General features: G+C 38.6%; 1 protein-coding gene across 1 annotated transcript; it reads left to right on the top strand.

The window, feature by feature from the left end:
- The first annotated feature begins 7,998 nt into the window (after positions 1–7,998).
- LOC142107818 (indolethylamine N-methyltransferase-like) lies at positions 7,999–13,288 on the top strand. The gene is made up of 3 exons (XM_075191439.1): positions 7,999–8,203; positions 9,752–9,959; positions 12,692–13,288. Exons 1-3 carry the CDS (start codon positions 8,053–8,055, stop codon positions 13,113–13,115), a joined length of 783 nt encoding a protein of 260 aa, XP_075047540.1. The 5' UTR covers positions 7,999–8,052; the 3' UTR covers positions 13,116–13,288.
- The last annotated feature ends 6,805 nt before the right edge of the window (positions 13,289–20,093 follow it).

Raw genomic sequence — 20,093 nt, 5'->3', positions numbered from 1 at the left:
TAAATAATAGATAATAAATAATTAATAAATAAGCAACAGGAACTTCAGTGTTATCACATGATAATTTATGTACGTGATCGGTCATGGGAATGCAGGTGCTGGTGTCACCATCTCTTAATGTGGAATAAATTATCATAATATCCACTTTTCTATTTTCTATTTAATTAAATGGAAAATTATTTAATTATATATCAATATAATATTTTTGGTATAAATACAACAATATATAGTACAAATACAAATTATATCAGCTCTTTAAAGTCATTGGTGCTCAAAGAAACCAAGCAAAAGCAGCTTAATGTGCCTAAAAAAAAAATTCTATGATAAATATCACAAATTAACTATTTCGGGCAGATCCAACAGTAACTAACCAAGGAGACAGAAATAAGCTACTTCTATAAACAGACCACTGTAAACCTCATACTTGCCAAAAAGAATGAGTCTTAGAAAGGCAAGCTAGTGTCTAGATAGTGGTTAGATCTAAACCCCAATACACACCCTATTCAACCTTAAATTAAATACATTTGCCACACACATACATCAATCATCATATGATATATACAGTATATATAAATATATATATATATATATATATATATATATATATATATATATATATATATATACACTTTTACACTTTCTATTTCACAACATGGAAAATTATTTAAATATACTTCAATATAATATTTTTAGTACAAATACAAATTGTGTCAGCTGTTTAAAGTGAATACACTCGAAAAGAACATTTGGCACTAAAGAGAAAGAAATAAGCTGCTTCTACAAAAAGACCACTGTAAATCCAAAATCCTGGGGTCATAAAAGTTCAAGATACTGTCTAGATAGTGGTTAAATCTAAAATGCAATATACAGGCTCTTAATCTTAACTGAGATACATACATACATACATACATTTATTACGGACATACATTAAACATTATTTTTATATATATATATATATATATATATATATATATATATATATATATATATCTATAATATAAAAGCCTAGTGGCGTGTGTTAGTCTCTGTGTGTGTGTGTGTGTGAAAAAAAACAAAACAAGCTGCAGCGCCACCTGCTGGGCGGAGTTATACACTGACCTACTAAATTCTTAGTGTGTGTGGGGAAAAAAACTCAGAAAGGGCTGAAATTTGGTATACTAAGATGTTTTTAATTTGTTAATTTAATTTGTTAATTGTTAAAAGTGTTTATAAAGATTTTAAAAAAATATATATATATTTCTTGAAGGAGAAGTGACAGTTGGGATTGGTTGGTGGTTGCCGGGGGTGACATCTGGGAGTGGTTGGTGGTGCCGGGGGTGAGAGAGCGAGAGGAGTGTGATACTCAGGACCGCTGAGAGAGATCACTGTGTCAAAGATGTGAGAGTCTGCCGTTTTGTGAAAAAATATTACAAGATGGATTGTAGAGTCCATAAGATCTATCATGTGGATGGGTTTGATTCTAGAATATTTCTGGAAATGTATTTTTCCGATAAACCAAATATGGGGGTAAATGTATTAACTGACAATTTTTTTCAACTCGCCGCTATTCAGCGAGTTTGCAGTGAAATTTTAATGTGACAATGACTTTAAAGGCAAAGCAATGCCTTGATCTCACACTTGAAAACATATACATAGACACACTGAAAGGACCTCTGTGTATAACACTTCCATAACATTATTTCTATTTTATCTCACTTTTCCACACTCACATAATCATACATACATGTACATATATAGTAAAGAAACCATGGACCTTATATACTTAATAAATTAATATACCACGGTAATTACTGGAGACAAACAGGATCTTACCTCTGACAATGACGTAATCAGCGTCGGACTGGCCTGCCGGGAAACCGGGTGATCCTCCGGTAGGCCCCGACGCTGGTTAGCCACGCCCCCGCCCAGGTCCGTTCTTCGGTTGACAGGCAGGTCAGGTGACACTGACAGCACTGCACTGTCTTTTAAGAGCAGAGAGCCCAGACGGGACTGTGGCTCTCTGCACATGCGCCATGCAGACAATCATTGGTAGATGAGTCACATGACTCATCTTGGAAGAAGACCCGCCCACGTTGGAGACATCCTGCCGCCCAGAGGAACTACAAGAAGAATGCAGGAGCCATTGATAATAAGGTTAGTAAAGCGCGCAGCGTTGCAGCAGCGAGCAGCAGCGAGCAGCCTGTCATTTTGGGGGAGAGGGACATGAGAGATGAGTGGCTGTAAGGGCATGAGAGAGGGGCAATAAGGGCATGTAAGATGAGGGTCAATAAGTGCATGTAAGATGAGGGTCAATAAGGGCATGAGAGAGAGGTGCAATAAGGGCATGTAAGATGAGGGGCAGTAAGGGCATGTAAGATGAGGGTCAATAAGGGCATGTAAGATGAGGGTAATAAGGGGATGAGAGAGAGGTGCAATAAGGGCATGTAAGATGAGGGGCAGTAAGGGCATGTAAGATGAGGGTCAATAAGGGCATGAGAGAGAGGTGCAATAAGGGCATGTAAGATGAGGGGCAGTAAGGGCATGTAAGATGAGGGGCAGTAAGGGCATGTAAGATGAGGGTAATAAGGGGATGAGAGAGAGGTGCAATAAGGGCATGTAAGATGAGGGGCAGTAAGGGCATGTAAGATGAGGGTCAATAAGGGCATGAGAGAGAGGTGCAATAAGGCCATGAGAGATGAGGCATAAGGGCATGTGAACTACCATGGCAGAGTGTGAAGAGGGGCAAAAGCAGCATGGCAGTGTGTGAAGGGAGGGCCAAAGCAGCATGCACAGGGTGAAGAGGGGTAAAAGCAACATGGCAGAGTGTGAAGGGGGGCCAGGTCAGCATGGCACAGGGTGATGAAAGGGGGCCAGGAGATGGGGCGGAGCAAAAGCAGCATGGTGGGCGCAGTGTGATCATAAGGAGGCACTGCATGGTGATTAAGGGGAACTAGTGTGTGTCTGATGTCACAGTGGGCTTGTGGCAATGTAATGTTTGTGTGGTAGGTGGTGGCTAAGTATTAATTGTGGGTCCTATTGATTTAACGCCGGGGCTGGTTGAAATTTTCTAAATGTACCCATTATTTTTTCCAAATAGGGCCGCCAACATTCCTGGATCCAGACAAGCCGCAAATAAAGAAACCAGCAGCCACAGGTGGTAGAAGTGACAAGAACAGGTAGGCCAGTCTGTCTAGTGCAGGCTTGGCTAACCTGTGGCACTCCAGGTGTTGTGAAACTACAAGTCCCAGCATACCCTTCCAGCAATAGGCTGCTATATATTGGCATAGCATGCTGGGGCTTGTAGCTTTACAACACCTGGAGTGCCACAGGTTAGCCAAGCCTGGTCTAGTGGGACAATCCCGATTTTTGGTGACTGTTCTGCCCAATCTAAGGGGCAGGTCAAGACTGTGTACTCTTTATATACACACTACATTCTTTATATACAACACTATGGTGCTAGCTGTCTTTTGTGGGCTGACCACTCCCCCTCTAGTGTCTGGTCTCGCTTCTATGATGGCTGGCCACACCCCCTCTGGTGGGCCCCTAGCGTTGCAGTCCCCCGGTGGGCTCTTCATGCCCCAGTCCGACACTGGACGTAATAGTATTGTATGATCCTGTCATCTCTTGAATTACACCACATTATGTGTATTGTATACAAGAAAGGGTTTATATGAACTGTTTATAACTCAGTCATATGTGAAGTAAAAGAATTTGATTTTATATATATATATATATATATATAGAAGTTTATAGAAATGGTTAAGTTAAGGACAAGGCTGGTGTCGGTATAAGTGATATTAAACGCGTATGCAGGTTATCTTGACGGGTTTAGCAAGCGTATGTGATAATTAAGCAACGGCCTAGTCAATATTGGAAGTTACATAAGTAGCTCTTACGGACTTCTGGTTGTGATGCATTAATGTATCACAACCAGGACTAGTCTGTCTATGGTTGGTCATGTACAAGACAATTGTTTTAGGAAGGTTGCATAGAGATGCCATTTAATAACATTGGAGATGGCATGGGTAACACACTGGTAGACATCGACAAATGGCTAGGTCATAGGTGACTAAGCATTAGATGTTGACTAAAAGGGCTATAAAGATTGCGAATACAGTGTGTGTGTATATATATATATATATATATATATATATATATATATATAAATATTTATTTCACAGACGACTGAGTTATAAACAGTTCATATAAACCCTTTCTTGTATACAATACACATAATCCGTAGTTAATGAGATTGGTTAGTAACATATTTACCACACCATTACACCCTCAGTGCTAACAGAGAGAAATAGCAGACTCTCAGGAAATAGCACAGTAAATAGCACCCTCCTTAGTGTCGAATTATTTACCATTTTACACATTAATTAGAGATGAGCGCACTCGGATTTATGAAATCCGAGCCCACCCGAACGTTGCCGATCCGAGTCGGATCCGAGACAGATCCGGGTATTGGCGCCAAATTCAAATCTGAAACTGAGGCTCTGACTCATAATCCCGTTGTCGGATCTCGCGATACTCGGATCCTATAAATTCCCCGCTAGTCGTCGCCATCTTCACTCGGGCATTGATCAGAGTAGAGGGAGGGTGTGTTAGGTGGTCCTCTGTCCTGCTATATCTCGTGCTGTTCAGTTAAGTTCTGTGCTGTTCAGTTAAGTTCTGTGCTGTGCTGTGCTCAGTCCAGTAGTGCTGTGTCCTGTGCTCTGTCCTTCTGAGGTCAGTGGTGCTGCTGGGTCCTGTGCTGTGTCCTGTTCAGTCCAGTGGTGCTGTGTCCTGTGCTCTGTGCTTCTAAGGGCATAGTTATTTCCCCAATATTCCAAAGTGTTTAAAAAAATAAAAAAAAGTTATTTAAAAAAAATACAAAAAACTAATTACATTTTTTTTTAATTACAACAAAATTTGCACAACCAATCCTGCAGTATAAGCCCATTGGTACTGCAATATTACCAAGTTCACACATTCAGCAGTAAAAGTCCAGTGGTTCTGCAATATTACAAAGTTCACACATTCTGCAGTATCAGTCCAGTGGTGCTGTGTCCTGTGCTCTGTCCTGCTGAGTTCAGTAGTGCTGCTGGGTCCTGTGCTGTGTCCTGTTCAGTCCAGTGGTGCTGTGTCCTGTGCTCTGTGCTTCTAAGGGCATAGTTATTTCCCCATTATTCCCAAGTTTTTAAAAAATAAAAAAAAAGTTATAAAAAAAATTAAAATTAAAAATTAAAAAAAATAATAATTATAACCAAATTTGCAAAGCCAATCCAGCAGTATATAGGCCAATTGGTACTGCAATATTACCAAGTTCACACATTCAGCAGTAAAAGTCCAGTGGTACTACTATTACAAAGTTCACTGATTCAGCAGTGTATAAGTTCAGTGGTACGGCTATTACAAAGTTCACTGATTCAGCAGTGTATAAGTCCAGTGGTACTGCTATTACAAAGTTCACTGATTCAGCAGTGTATAAGTTCAGTGGTACGGCTATTACAAAGTTCACTGATTCAGCAGTGTATAAGTCCAGTGGTACTGCTATTACAAAGTTCACTGATTCAGCAGTGTATAAGTTCAGTGGTACTGCTATTACAAAGTTCACTGATTCAGCAGTATAAGTCCAGTGCTACTCTCCTGTGCCGCATATAATTTTTAAAGGCTTTGCCGAGTGTGTGTGGCTTGGGGGTGCGAATCATACAAGTTCAGGGTTTTTAATTTATATTGTGGTGACCCACTCCTCTACGCAGTCCAGGTACATTATTGGTGCGAATCATACAAGTTCAGGGTTTTTAATTTATATTGTGGTGACCCACTCCTCTATGCAGTCCAGGTACATTAATGGTGCGAATCATACAAGTTCAGGGTTTTTAATTTATATTGTGGTGACCCACTCCTCTACGCAGTCTAGGTACATTATTGGTGCGAATCATACAAGTTCAGGGTTTTTAATTTATATTGTGGTGACCCACTCCTCTACGCAGTCCAGGTACATTATTGGTGCGAATCATACAAGTTCAGGGTTTTTAATTTATATTGTGGTGACCCACTCCTCTACGCAGTCCAGGTACATGTTTTGGTGCGAATCATACAAGTTCAGGGTTTTTAATTTATATTGTGGTGACCCACTCCTCTACGCAGTCCAGGTACATTATTGGTGCGAATCATACAAGTTCAGGGTTTTTAATTTATATTGCGGTGACCCCCTCCTCTACGCAGTCCAGGTACATTATTGGTGCGAATCATACAAGTTCAGGGTTTTTAATTTATATTGTGGTGACCCACTCCTCTACGCAGTCCAGGTACATTATTGGTGCGAATCATACAAGTTCAGGGTTTTTAATTTATATTGTGGTGACCCACTCCTCTACGCAGTCCAGGTACATGTTTTGGTGCGATTAAGACCAGTTGATGGTTTTCTTATTATATATATTAATTCTGACCTGTTGAAGGTTTTCTATATATTTTTTATTGTGGTGCCCAGTGCCCACTACTCTACGCAGTCCAGATACTATTTTTGGGTGTAATTCAGACCTGTTGAAGGTTTTCTATATATTTTTTATTGTGGTACCCAGTGCCCACTCCTCTACACAGTCCAGGTACATTTATTGGTGCGAATCATACAAGTTCAGGGTTTTTAATATATATTGTGGTGACCCACTCCTCTACGCAGTCCAGGTACATTTATTGGTGCGAATCATACAAGTTCAGGGTTTTTAATATATATCGTGGTGACCCACTCCTCTACGCAGTCCAGGTACATGTTTTGGTGCGATTAAGACCAGTTGATGGTTTTCTTATTATATTGTGGGGACCACTCCACTACGCAGTCCAGAAAGATAGCTCGTTGCAACGTTTTGGACTAATAACTATATTGTGAGGTGTTCAGAATACACGGTAAATTAGTGGAAATGCTTGTTATTGAATGTTATTGAGGTCAATAATAGCGTAGGAGTGAAAATAAGCCCAAGACTTGATTTTTTAACTTTTTATGCTTTTTTCAAAAAAAATCCGAATCCAAAACCTTAAATCCGAACCAAAACCTTTCGGCAGGTGTTTTGCGAAAAACAAATCCGAACCCAAAACATCGAGAAAATCCGGATCCAAAACACAAAACACGAGACCTCAAAAGTCGCCCGTGCACATCCCTAACATTAATATCAATATATATCCAACTCGTAACACAGCAGTATTTTGACATCAGATCTACGTCAGGTGTACACAATATAATGTAACAAATTCTCATATCTACAAGGGAGAATACTGTCTTCACACTATTAAAGCAACTTGTATTTTCAATAAAGAATGTAATTATATATAAACACCCACACATCCGTCTTTTACCGCTTTATAAATACAATTCCTACATTAGTCCAAAAAGAAATGACAAATAATCAATTTTGAATAGACTTCCACAACTTAACATAATATAGCCGCAGTGCTAATGAATGAAGTACTCTCATTAGGAGGTGCCTATACACAAACAGCAACGTAGAAGCGGCTAGATAGTGCTGCTGGTGCCATCATCATCTTTATGGGTATTTTGCACCAGGCCCCTGGTCCCCGCAAAAGTCACACCTCTTAAGAAGCATATCTGGAGATCGCATCCACCAGGTGGCGATCTACCCTTATATGTATAGGTCCTTATTGTGCTCAATTACATACCCCTGCCCACTGAAAAGAAAGTCTTCACAAAAACACGCACATGTAATCCAAATATAAAAGTCCACAAACATTAACTTCACTTTTAACTTAACTTTAATTAAAAATCTGATATTATTTGTTATGTATTTGTACTAGAGACATCATAATGTAAGATACATAAATATTTGTTACTTTTTTTACATATAAATTGGAAAAGAGGGTAATTTATTCCGCATTAGGAGCTTGTGATACCATCACATGTATTCCCATGAACAACTCGGGAAGAAAATAAATCATTATGTACAAACAATCATGTTATTCCTGATGATGAATCATAGCTGGATCCTTGTGAATATAAACAGAACTCATGGACCAGTCAAGTGCAATAGAGACAAAGACGTGAGAGTCAGTCTGTCTGTGATACAATACTACAAGATGGATTGTACATCCCATAAGTTCTATCATGAAGACGAGTTTGATTCTAGAATGTGTGTGGACATGTATTTTTCAGATAAACCAGACATGGTCTTTGCAGATGATTCATTGAAATTTCCCATGAAGAAACTTCACCAGGTTTTCAGTGCAGGTATGTACACTATACTTTATCTTACTACTAAGATTATATTATTTCTTTGTTAGGGACATTTATTTAAAGTAAAAAACAGCTTTTGCATTAGCTACTTCCAGTTGGCAATTAAGAAACACAACTTCTATTCCACACTTGTCTCACATGTTTAGTTTTGAGATTGAAGCAATGCCTATGATAGTGTCAATGAAGACAGAACATGATAGTGTAAATATAGAGGGATTTGGACCTTTCCCATATTAAGGAAATATGCTAAATCATTACTGTAGATCTTCCCACTCACATGCAGGCATATGTGAGAATGGTGTGGCATGAAGTAGCCTGCATCATCCGGATTGATCGATCCATCGAAAACTAGCTTCTCCCTTCTTCCACATGTTGCCCAAGAAAGCACAGTAAATATACCCCCATGACATGATGCACACTTTATGTGATTTGAAATACTGTGATACTGAGACATTCATGCAGCAATTATTGTGCAGTTATTGTGCACTGAATTGTAAAACTTTGAAAGTAAAGTGACCATTACATAATGAATGTAGCCAGAGGGGTCTCAAAATATTAAATATTTAATAGTTGTGAAGAGAGCACAAGTAAACTATTTGTATATTATTTCTAATAACCCTCTGAATGGTGAAGTACTGTAAGTCTGAAAAGTGGTTCTCTACATGGCTTAAAATTTTGTAAGAACAATTTATATGGAAGACCCTAGTTTAATGGTTTCCTTTGGGACAAGGGGACTAACCTGTATCCACTGTGGATTACACCTAAAGTTAGTTTGTTTATTTTCAATATAACTGGAGAGATTTATTTTTATTTTATTTATTTTTTTCTAATTTACGCGACTCTCTAGCTGTTATTATTAGGTAATACCGTGCTACTGTCAGCCTTCCAAGTTAGTTGTTTAATATTAGCACAAACCCGCGCTACTGCAGGTGTCTCTAGGAAAATCCTTTCCAGGCAGGGAGGGGAAGGAAGGATTATACTTTAAGTTCTGACCCCACGCCACATTCATTTGTAACCATTACTGTCTTCACTATGATTGACATCCCAATATTTTGTTTGTATCACAATCATTGTTTTACTTTTTAAGTATAGTTTTCTTGTATTTGCAATAACAAGGTGTTGGCAGGCTTATTTTCATTTAATATATATATATATATATATATATATATATATATATATATATATATATCTATACAGCAGTGTTTTACTTAAATTATCAAAAGAACCACTGTGATAATTGATAATATTACATCTCACATATTATATGAGAGTACATTTTGTTCATACACCCTTTATATTTACTACTGTTGAATGTAAATCAATGTTTTGGTGCAATAGGTTTTCCCAGATGCCACATATAAGGTTTCACGTGGTATATATCTGGCTGTGCGGATAACAGTTTACATTCCTCATACATTTAAGCAGTAACAGGAGCATTGTGATGCTGTTGTGTATTCACAACATCACCTTACACAATGATTTGTAGAACAGATGTTACATAACGTATTGCACTTACTAATCATTGGAATTTTTTCCCTGCAGGTGAAATTAAAGGAGACACTTTGATTGATATCAGTTTTGGTACCTTAATTCACCATCTCTATTCAGCCTGTGATTTTTTTAAAGATATCTATTCATTAAAATTCAGTGAGAGATGCATTATGGAACTGACCCGATGGCTGAACACATGCACAGGAGCGCTTGATTGGAGTCACACATTATCATATGCTACAGCGTTAGAAGGAAACAGGTGAAGTATCTGCAGAAACATCTCTCTGTCTAAGGGTAACCCCACTGTCAGTACACACTGACCTATTTTCCAAGTGCTTTACACTCCAAAAATAAAACAATGAGTGAAACAATTGGAAATGTATCTTGGCGTATGGACAGTTGGTTTTTATATATTTTTTTAAATAATTATATATTTTATTTTATTTCTAGAAAATGTGCAATAGTAGTTTTTCTTTAATTCTTTATTATTTTATGCAGTAATCCAAATGGATAAAAAAAAGCAAAAAAAGAAACAGAACAAAATGGCACTGCTTGCTCCTTAGGCAGCCACAATGAAAATGAATAAACTTAAGTTATACAGCCAATCAGAGTGGTTATCCCACGCTCCTGCCAACAAAACACACAGTGTTGTGACTGACTGGTCATGTATTGATCCTATCATCAGCATGAATCTTTACACCAGTTTTCCTTACATATAAATATAATTCAATCCAGAAACATCATATCCATAATACAGAAATTTGTCTGGACAGTAATTAATCACTACGAAAGTCCTTTTCTCCATTTAAAGAAATATTTAATACTATCACAAATGCTTTCCTATTAAAAATCATGTAGAAATCTTCTTTCTTTCATTAGTCCAAATGGAATTGTCAATTAACGAAGTGCCAACTTCATGTAATATATAAGCAATGCTAATGATTAAAGTCAGCTGGTAGGATAAATATGCAATCAGCCAATCAGAAGTGAATAGCTAGCGCTGCTGATCTTCATCGTTGCGTATCGTTACACCTAACCTTCAGTATGTAAAAGGTGAATGTGGGAATGCATCCATTGTTAATCGTGTTGCTTTTATGTGAACTACTGTAGTGAGCCAACACTTGCCTGCCACTTTTTTACACTAGGGGTTAACAACCTCTGGCACGCATGCCACACGCCTCACTCAGACCACTTCTCTCATGCAGCTGTCGAACTAAAGAAACTGAAGATGGGTAAAATGGAGCTGCTGCACATGCGCAGCAGATCTGTTTCAGTCCACTTCGCCTGCTTTAGAAAAGCAGCTCCTGTGGAATAAAAGATGCTGACTCCAGAGGTAAGTATGAAGGACAACAGGAACAGGGGGCACAAGCATGAGGGACAACAGGAACTGGGGGCACAATTAGGAAGGACAAAATGAACTGTGGGGCACAATTATGAGGGACAACAGGAACTGGAGGGACAAGTATGAGGGACAACAGGTACTGGGGGCACAAGTATGAGGGACAACAGGAACAGGAGGCACAAGTATGAAGGAAAACAGGAACAGGGGGCACAATTATAAGGGACAACAGGAACTGGGGGCACAATTAGGAAGGACAACAGGAACTGTGGGGCACAATTATGAGGGACAACAGGAACTGGAGGCACAAGTATGAGGGACAACAGGAACTGGAGGCACAAGTATGATGGACAACAGGAACTGGACCACAAGTATGAAGGACAACAGGAACTGGGGGCAAAAGTATGAGGGACAACAGGAATTGGGGGCAAAAGTATGAGGGACAACAGGAATTGGGGGCATAAGTATGAGGGACAACAGTAACTGGACCACAAGTTTGAGGGACAACAGGAACTGGAGGCACAAGTATGAAGGAAAACAGGAACTGGGGGCAAAAGTATGAGGGACAACAGGAACTGGAGGCATAAGTATGAGGGACAACGGGAACTGGAATCACAAGAATGAGGGACAACAGGAACTGGGGGCACAAATAAGAGGGACAACAGGAACTGGAATCTTAAGAATGAGGGACAACAGGAACAGGAGGAACAAGTATGAGTGACAACAGGAACTAAGAGCACTAGGATGAGGGATAGCAGGAACTGGGGGCACAACTATAAGGCATAACATGAATTGGTTGCACAACTTCTTATCCTTATATTACTAAAGATACCAATGTGGTTTAATATAGACATAACAGGTGCACTTTAGCAGGATATTAACTAAATTCTACATTATAACATATGGTCTATATTTTTGTTTTATTCTTATATTCAATAATATAAAATGTGGCCATTTTTGTAAACTGGCGCTAACATTTGGAATTTGCACATTATTTTCCTTCCCATCAATTGTATTAAACATTAAGGGTAAAATTCAAACATCACTTCTTGTTTTATCTGTTCAAATGTACCTGCTTGTCTGGTTTCAAGGTTCCACGTCTCTCTTCTTGGAACTGCCCCTGTTAAAGGAAGTTCCACCTACTTTCCAGGTCTGAGCATTTACCTAAGTAAAAGCACCAATTCAAAGTTCAACTTACTAACACTTTTACAAAATATATGGTTTAAATGAAACATGACTGAGGAGACAAAGGGATTTTCTTAATTACATGTGTAGCTACTGTACATTTGGTTGAAGTGCACTTAAAGTGATCTAAGCCCATATAAGTGAAAATAAAAAGTGTAGAAGGCATCCCATTGAATGTATAGAGTGAGGGCCGGTCTCTGACAATTTGGAAACCAAGTTATTTTACAGTGACAAACTCATTTAAATAATCCTGTCACACAAAACAAAATATTTTGCCTGCATGAAGTTGCTGATGTATCCCAGTCTACACTCAGCAAGAAGTCTCCCAAACCACACAACTGTGCTGTCAGAAGAAGCACAATTTGGCCTGTCCACAGATGCTTATATATTTACAAATGAAAAACATTGCTCAAAAATAGGTGCAAATGTTATTTGCAAATAAACCGTATTGTGTTTGTATTTTACAGTGACCAAAGTGAGGCCAAAGCAATAAGGTTGAAGACGGCGATAAAGCAGATTGTGCAATGTGACACTGAGAAGGAAAATCTCACCGACCCGGTGGTGCTACCACAAGCAGATTGTGTGATCAGTGGATTGTTGCTGGAGCACATCAGCAAAAACCAAGATGATTACATCAGATATCTGAAGAAAATTGTAAAGTGTCTAAAACCTGGAGGAGACCTGATATTATTTGCAGTTTTAAATGCAACTTATTTCACGGTTGGGCAGGACAGGTTCCATGTTTTGAATTGTGATGAGAACTTTGTAAGGAAAGTTCTCACTGGAGAAGGGCTTATTGTTAATCACTGTGAAATTCAGAAAAGTACATCATTGACTGACCTTGCTGATTATAAGTCAGTTTTATTTATCACAGCTCACAAACAAGAATAAGTCTGGGCAGAGGCGGAACTAGTGATATCTGGGCCCCGGTGCAATTATCTCCATAGGCCCCTGTGCACGGCACCTGTCGCACCAATGGTAGTTCCGCCACTGAGTCTGGGGAAAAATGTAACAAATATAACAGGTCTTCTTATCAATTTGCAGATGTTAAAGCTTAATAAAGTTATTTCAGAATATACCTGTAAATTTGTATAGAACTAACTTTATTGACACTAATTAGTTGTCTGTGGGTGGTGCTGGCAGCCTATCAAGAATCATTGCTGCCATTCAATCCGTAAACTGATAGTTGCTACTGTAACCATATTACATCATTCTAATTAGAGAAATCTCTTGATTTATTAACAAAATGAGAAATTAGGATTTCAGTTCGGACTGTGATAAAGAAGCTAAATGTCCAGATATCGATAAAGCATTGTTCATTTATTGCTATAGAGCCAGACATCAATATAGATAGCATAGCTCCAGATACACAAACGTACGACAAAGATATATCATGTGTTCATGTGCCATATAAGGAACAAACAATTCACTGACCAATGTTAGCACAGTCCAAGGAGAGTTTGTAGATCTAAAAACAGATGTCTCTCTCTCAGAGTTACATTACAGACAGATAACAGATTAACAGATTCCACAACTACGGCATACTTATTTCTAAGCCAGTTAACCCTTAATCTGCCTCCTCATTCCCATCTTTTGTCATAATTTTCATTAATGACAACAATAAGAAATATTAGCAATAGAATGTTTAATTTAAGAAGTTTCAGGAAAAGCAGCAAGGAGAAAATGTCATGTCTGTACTAATCATACAGGAGAAGATGTCCCTTTTAGAGACTAATATCAAGCAGGTCTGTGACCTTTCCATCTGAGCATGTAATGTTTCATGCTGCCCTTCACCATCACAAGACCCTACACTTCTTGCAAAGCTTTTCTCAGTTTAAATATTTCAGTGTTAGTAGAAATTCTATTTCTGCCTATGGACTTTGCCAAATTTAGCAACACACATAATCACTAACTTAATGATAAGGATACCCCTATATATATTTCCTTCTAGGACTTTAAACCTATTATAATTAATATTTTTCTATTTATTTAACCAATACGCCCTAACCATCCAAATATAGACCAACATTCAGTGTTCTTTAAACCTATTTGTATATACTCCATTATCTTTAATATTGAATTCCCTCATGGGAGTCTAATATGTAAGCTCAACACTCTTAATCTTTTAAAGTAAAAACACTTCTCTTTGAAGTTAACACAAATCGAATAATTTTCTAATTTGTAAGGTTACATCTTTTACCTGCCTTAATTCTTCATTCAAAAAACCGTATGTCCTAATATGTTTTATTATCTACTTTATCAAGAATTTTTATTTTGCTAACTTATTATTCTTTTGAGGAATAAGTATTGTGCCTACCATAGGGAAAATACCAATAATTTAATTTCTTATCATTTCTATAATCACCCTCTGGAATCTCAGTTAATATCCTTATTTCTGGAATCTTAATACCCACAGTACAATTTCCTAGATATCTCTAATAATTCACTTATAGACCCTCTAGTCTAACAAATAATACATTCCATCAAGAAAATGCTGTGGAAGTAATAATTAACAAAAACCCTGTATAACCAATTGGTTCAAAAGAATGAACTAATGAACTTGAATTTTATGTGTCTGTGCTTTTAAGAGGAAAAGTATTGACCTTTCTCCTACATATTACACAATAGACATAAACAACAAGAAATAGATTTTTAGTAAAATTCCATTATTTCACAATAGCCGGGCAAGGCCAAGAACATTACTGCTCCAAATAAGGTCAAGAAGACCTTTCCAAAAGGCCCCTCCAAGAACATGTCACTTTAATGAAGATTAATGATGGAGACTTAGGGCTAGATTTACTAAGCTGGGGGTTTGAAAAAGTGGGGATGTTGCCTATAGCAACCAATCAGATTCTAGCTGTTATTTTGTAGAAGGTACTAAATAAATGAAAGCTAGAATCTGATTGGTTGCTATAGGCAACATCCCCACTTTTTCAAACCCGCAGCTTAGTAAGCTGGAAAGGTGTGGTTTTGGCAATGATAAGTAACATTTTCAATAAAAGAACAACTTAGACTAATATAGATTGTCAATTGGCATTTGACACCCTAGGCGTATGTCTGCTTCGTCCAGTATGCCTATATATATGCATAATATCTTTTAAAAAAGAAAATAAATATTACATTTTGGAAACCTGCTCATCTCAATTATTATTGACTTACGCCCAGGGTCTCAAATGCCAATTGAGCCCCTATATCTGAATAACTTATTCTTTTATAGGATATGTAACTCCTTCTTACTTTAAAACACACCTTCCCAGCTAACATCACTGCTGGCACTCTATCATTAAAAAAACATGTTCTATTGGACGGTCATTTATATGGACATATCCGGAGATTATTGCTTAATCATATGACCATGATCTAATCTGTTTTTCTCATGAAGTGTGCAGTACTGGAAAATTAGTAAAAACCTGTGTCTCATTAGTAATATTACATAAGTTGTTTTTCAGCTAAAACTAGGGTAAAGTAGATCAGTATAAACAGGTGGTCGAGAGTATTCTATTCAGGCCAATGGTCCAGAATTGACACTGTACAATGTATGTTACATGTTGTCCATGTGGTATGTGCAATACACTTCATATCAATAAACAAAAGACATAATAATCTCAGCATGTACATTATATCAGGAAAGTTGCTGTATGTTTATTACTTTGATCGTCTTCCCACAGGAAGATTCTAAATCCCATCTTGGGTAGGATAAGAGGGGGTGTAATTATCACCGATAACTCTCTAGGACCTACTCCAGAGAGCCATCTCTTCCCTCAGTCCTTGATCCAGTGGTTGGTGGTGACATTGTTACAGGGAGAGAGACCATTTTAGTTGCTGTTAATTTAAGTGCTCTGGTTGTCTCTGCAGATTCCGCTCGCTAACATTGAGACACTTAAATCCATGCTACAACTCAGTTTATCAGCTGTAGGTATGGCGAGCAGTACCTAGTATGGGTCTTTCCACTTGAGAGACAGGAAGTTATTTTTTTGATTAACTATGATTAAGACCAGATCACCTTCCACCTTTCCATGTGTGGCTTCTCGCACCTGTATGTGGATATGAAAGCAAAGTCTTGCAAGATATTAACAATAGGAGATCAAGAAGTCATTATTAAATTGCAAGCCCACCTGTGCAGGGAGAAATTTTGCTGGCATGGAGCTTCCAAACAATAATTCATACAGAGGCAGTTAACTTTTACCAGTTGGTGCATTAGTGATTAACATCAGGCAAGTGGTAGTGCATTTGGTTGTTTCAGTCCAGTTTTGGCACATATTTTAGGCAATTTTGTTTTTAAGTGTACCATTCCTTCTTTATACTTTCTTGGAACTCTTAATGATCCAGGAGCAGTTTGTGCCCAGCTGATGTGAAGGAATGGGTTGTGGATCATGACCCTACATTATCTACGAAAGCAGCTAGACCATCAAATAATTATATGGTCACTCGGGCACCTGCAGCTAAAAGAGGGTCCTTTGTGCCAGAATGGCCTGCCTGAAAAGGGGGGCGGTCAGGAGGAACAACGCCATCCCCCTAAACACCATCTCCCACTGTTTCATCATCATTTGGGAGGGTGAGGGCAAAGCCTGTTTTGAGAGACTCCTGCTGATGTTTTGTAGGCAACCAGGTGGTGCACATCAGTACCACCTGCCCAGAAAAGAACAACAATTCAACCTTCCCTGCATTCTTCTCCAGCTAGACTTTGTGTTGCTGGACCCCCAAAGGAGTAGAAAGGACAACATGCAACATGTCACTGTTGGTGACAAGTTAACTGTAGTGATAAGAGACACGGGTGCTGATGTTACACTGCGCTTTCAGAACAGGTGAGGTTAGAGGACTTCATTCCGGTAAAATGTATTTATGTGCAAGGGGTTGGTGGAATTCACCCTGCCGTGTCTATGGCAAAGGTTTATCTTGATTGGGGTGCTGGAAGAGGTCTAAGACTGATTGAGGCAGGATGCTATCTCAATATGTCTCTAATGATGATGTAAGTGATTCTGCTGAGAATACCCATGTTTTTTCCGCAGGTTTATTGATTGACAGTGAAAAGGTTTGTTAAGTTATACCTGAAATGTGTAAACTTGGATGTGATAGGGGAAGTGTATGTTCTGTTGAACCATGTGACTCATCTCAGGTAGCATGTGATAAGGCTGAATCTTGCAATGATGTGACTTTGTGTAAAGAACCTGAAATGCTCTGTGATCAATTTGCATCTTGCAATGTGAAAGAGATATGTGAAGTAGATAGGGACCAGTGTTAACTAGTGCAATGATGTGGATTTATGCTATTTACCTGAGGTAATAAGGAATAATTTGGAAACCCCTAATAATAGTGACATATGTAATGATGTTAAGGTCACACATGTTACTGTGGTAGAAACTAAACCTGTTTTTCCACTATATCTTGTCCTGAGGTAGGGACAGGTGATAATGTTCCTACAAATGTTATAATTGACACGGATGTGGATAATATGACAGCTGCAAGTGGGGTAGAGGATACTGTGGTTAATTCTGTTTGGTTAAGTAATACCAATAGTTATACTCAGGTAATGTGTTTAGAAGTTAGGGTACAGTGTAAATGGGAGGAAGGGCAGAGGGAAACTGTGTGTTCCTCTGTGCCATAACCAGCAGTACCCGGGTTTTATTGAATGTGGGTGAGGCACATAGACATGACCAACGGGAAGTAGTGGGTGGGAATAGTTCTTGTATTAAAATTGAGACCTGTAGTCTGAATGTTCCCCACCCAAATCTCAGTTTGAGTTCTGAACATTCACTTGAAATGTATGTGGAGAAAGGAAGGTCATTTGCTAACCCAACTTCTCTTAGTCAACCGTCTAACGGCTTAGAGGAAGTAGCTGAGGGGCCTAAAAGTCCTGTTACACTTCATCCCCACATAGATGAGTCCAAGGGGCAGGACAATGTTCGGGCCAGTAGCCCCCGATGAAACTTATATAGTGTTACCAGTGACTGGTCCCCAGGAGCATGACACCAATGTCACCCCTGCACAGACCATTGGAAATTTGGAGGGGGATGTGTGTCCCTATTAAAAAGGAAGTTTCAAACTGGGAGGTAAGGCAGATAGAAAACATGGATTCTGTAGTGCCGGAATCAAAGAGTTCCTACATAGAAGTCTAAGGGGGAGGGAAGGGTTCTTCCAGGAAGCCCCAACAAGGAGATCCAGTTAGGCAGTGACACACAAAGTATAGCCAAGGAACCCAGCAACCTTTTTAATTTTTATCCCATCATAAAAACACAGAGTTGACAGGAAACAATTACAGGTAATAGCAGCGCCTCGCTGCATCCTCTTCTACCTATAGCACAAGCGGTGGGTAATGTTCCTTTTCCCTGGAGAACTGTAAAGACAACACACTCTGGTATAGAGGTTAGGGACCCAGGTCTACCTGTATGTGTGGATCAGGGAGATTGTTTCACAGAACCCCTTAGATCACAGATCCCCCTGCTGAGCCATAGACAAGTCTGCACCCCCCATTTTGCTTCTGTTCCAAGCTGCTGAATTAGAGGTGACATGCTCTGCAGATAATCCAATCTCTAGGCTAACAAAAGGGAGAGGTCTAGTAGACAAGCCTTGAAATGAACTTCACAAAGAGGACTATCACAGTAACTGGCATTGGAGACCGGGCCAAACTGAGAAAATAATGCTTAAATCAAAACATGCGGTGCCTGAATTTATAAGTCTTGTGCCAGGTGGGAGCAAAAGCTTTCTTGCAACAGACAGATTTCTTGTCACCTTCTTAAAAGGGAGAGGTGTCATGAAAAGGGAGGAATTACAGTTCTAAGGATTAACCCATAACAAAACTGTGGTGAGTAAAGAAAAATCATAAGGGACCACATTGTAAATACTGAATATCAAATTAATTCATTTAGTAAGTTATAGGGTAATGCAAATGACTTCAATGCTCTCACAGGGTCAATGACATAACTCAATGTGTAAAATGTGAGGCCGGAAATATTGGCCTGTGTTTATTCTGTGGCTCTGCAGACCCAAGGACTACAAGACAACACTGTCATCTTTAGGGGGAAATGAACAGCTACTGAGACCATGGGGTAAATGTATCAAGCTGAGATTGAAAGTAGATATGTTGCCTATAGCAACCGATCAAATTCTAGCTATCATTTTGTATAATGTACTAAATAAATGATAGCTAGAATCTGATTGGTTTTTCAAACCCACCGGAAACTCTCAGCTTGATACATTTACCAGCATATGTGCTGAGCTATGTCCTGATACTGTAGTGGTTTTTGGCACCTGAAAAAAACTTTACGGAATCAACCTAGCAGAGGGTCTTACACCAGGAGACGGGGGCTGTGACTACCTGAAGGCTTGTTATATTTTATAAAGGCAAATATAATTCTATTTCCAAAATACCACTTACAATTAATATAATTAGTAATCACCACATGTTCATAAATAGTATGATGAAGGGCAGCCAATACGTCAAAGAAAGCTGTCTGTCAGACAGGGATTGAGAGGAAATGAGTATCAGCTCAATTAATACACTTGACCTTATTCTTTTTGGAATCTGTAAATTGGTATTTATTAATAATAAAATTGTGTATGTGTGACACTTCCCAGAAAAGATGTTACATTTTAGAATTGGGGATTATATAGGGAAGATGTAAATTCTGATTGTAAAATTGTGTAACAGGCCTCCCCTAGAGACCAACCTCTGTAGGAGGGGAAAGGTGGAAAAAATGTCTTTAAAAGAGGAGAAAACTTAGAAGATATTGTAAGACTTTTGGGAAATCAATCATCCTGGATAAACTCTCCATCTTCCAAGCCATTTTTCCTTGGCGCAGAAAGATGAAGGATTTATATGAACTGTTTATAACTCAGTCATCTGAGAAGTAAAATAATTTGATTATATAT

The sequence above is a fragment of the Mixophyes fleayi genome, chromosome 11 (assembly GCF_038048845.1).
Source record: "Mixophyes fleayi isolate aMixFle1 chromosome 11, aMixFle1.hap1, whole genome shotgun sequence".
NCBI lineage: Eukaryota > Metazoa > Chordata > Amphibia > Anura > Limnodynastidae > Mixophyes > Mixophyes fleayi.
This window is presented reverse-complemented; position numbering and strand designations above follow the sequence as displayed.

Excerpts from the sequence above, each read along its gene's own strand:
- LOC142107818 (XM_075191439.1), top strand. The coding sequence starts at position 8,053 with ATGGATTGTACATCCCATAAGTTCTATCATGAAGACGAGTTTGATTCT. Across the intron at positions 8,204-9,751 it reads TCACCAGGTTTTCAGTGCAG|GTGAAATTAAAGGAGACACT; the intron begins GTATGTACACTA and ends TTTTCCCTGCAG. Across the intron at positions 9,960-12,691 it reads ACAGCGTTAGAAGGAAACAG|TGACCAAAGTGAGGCCAAAG; the intron begins GTGAAGTATCTG and ends TGTATTTTACAG.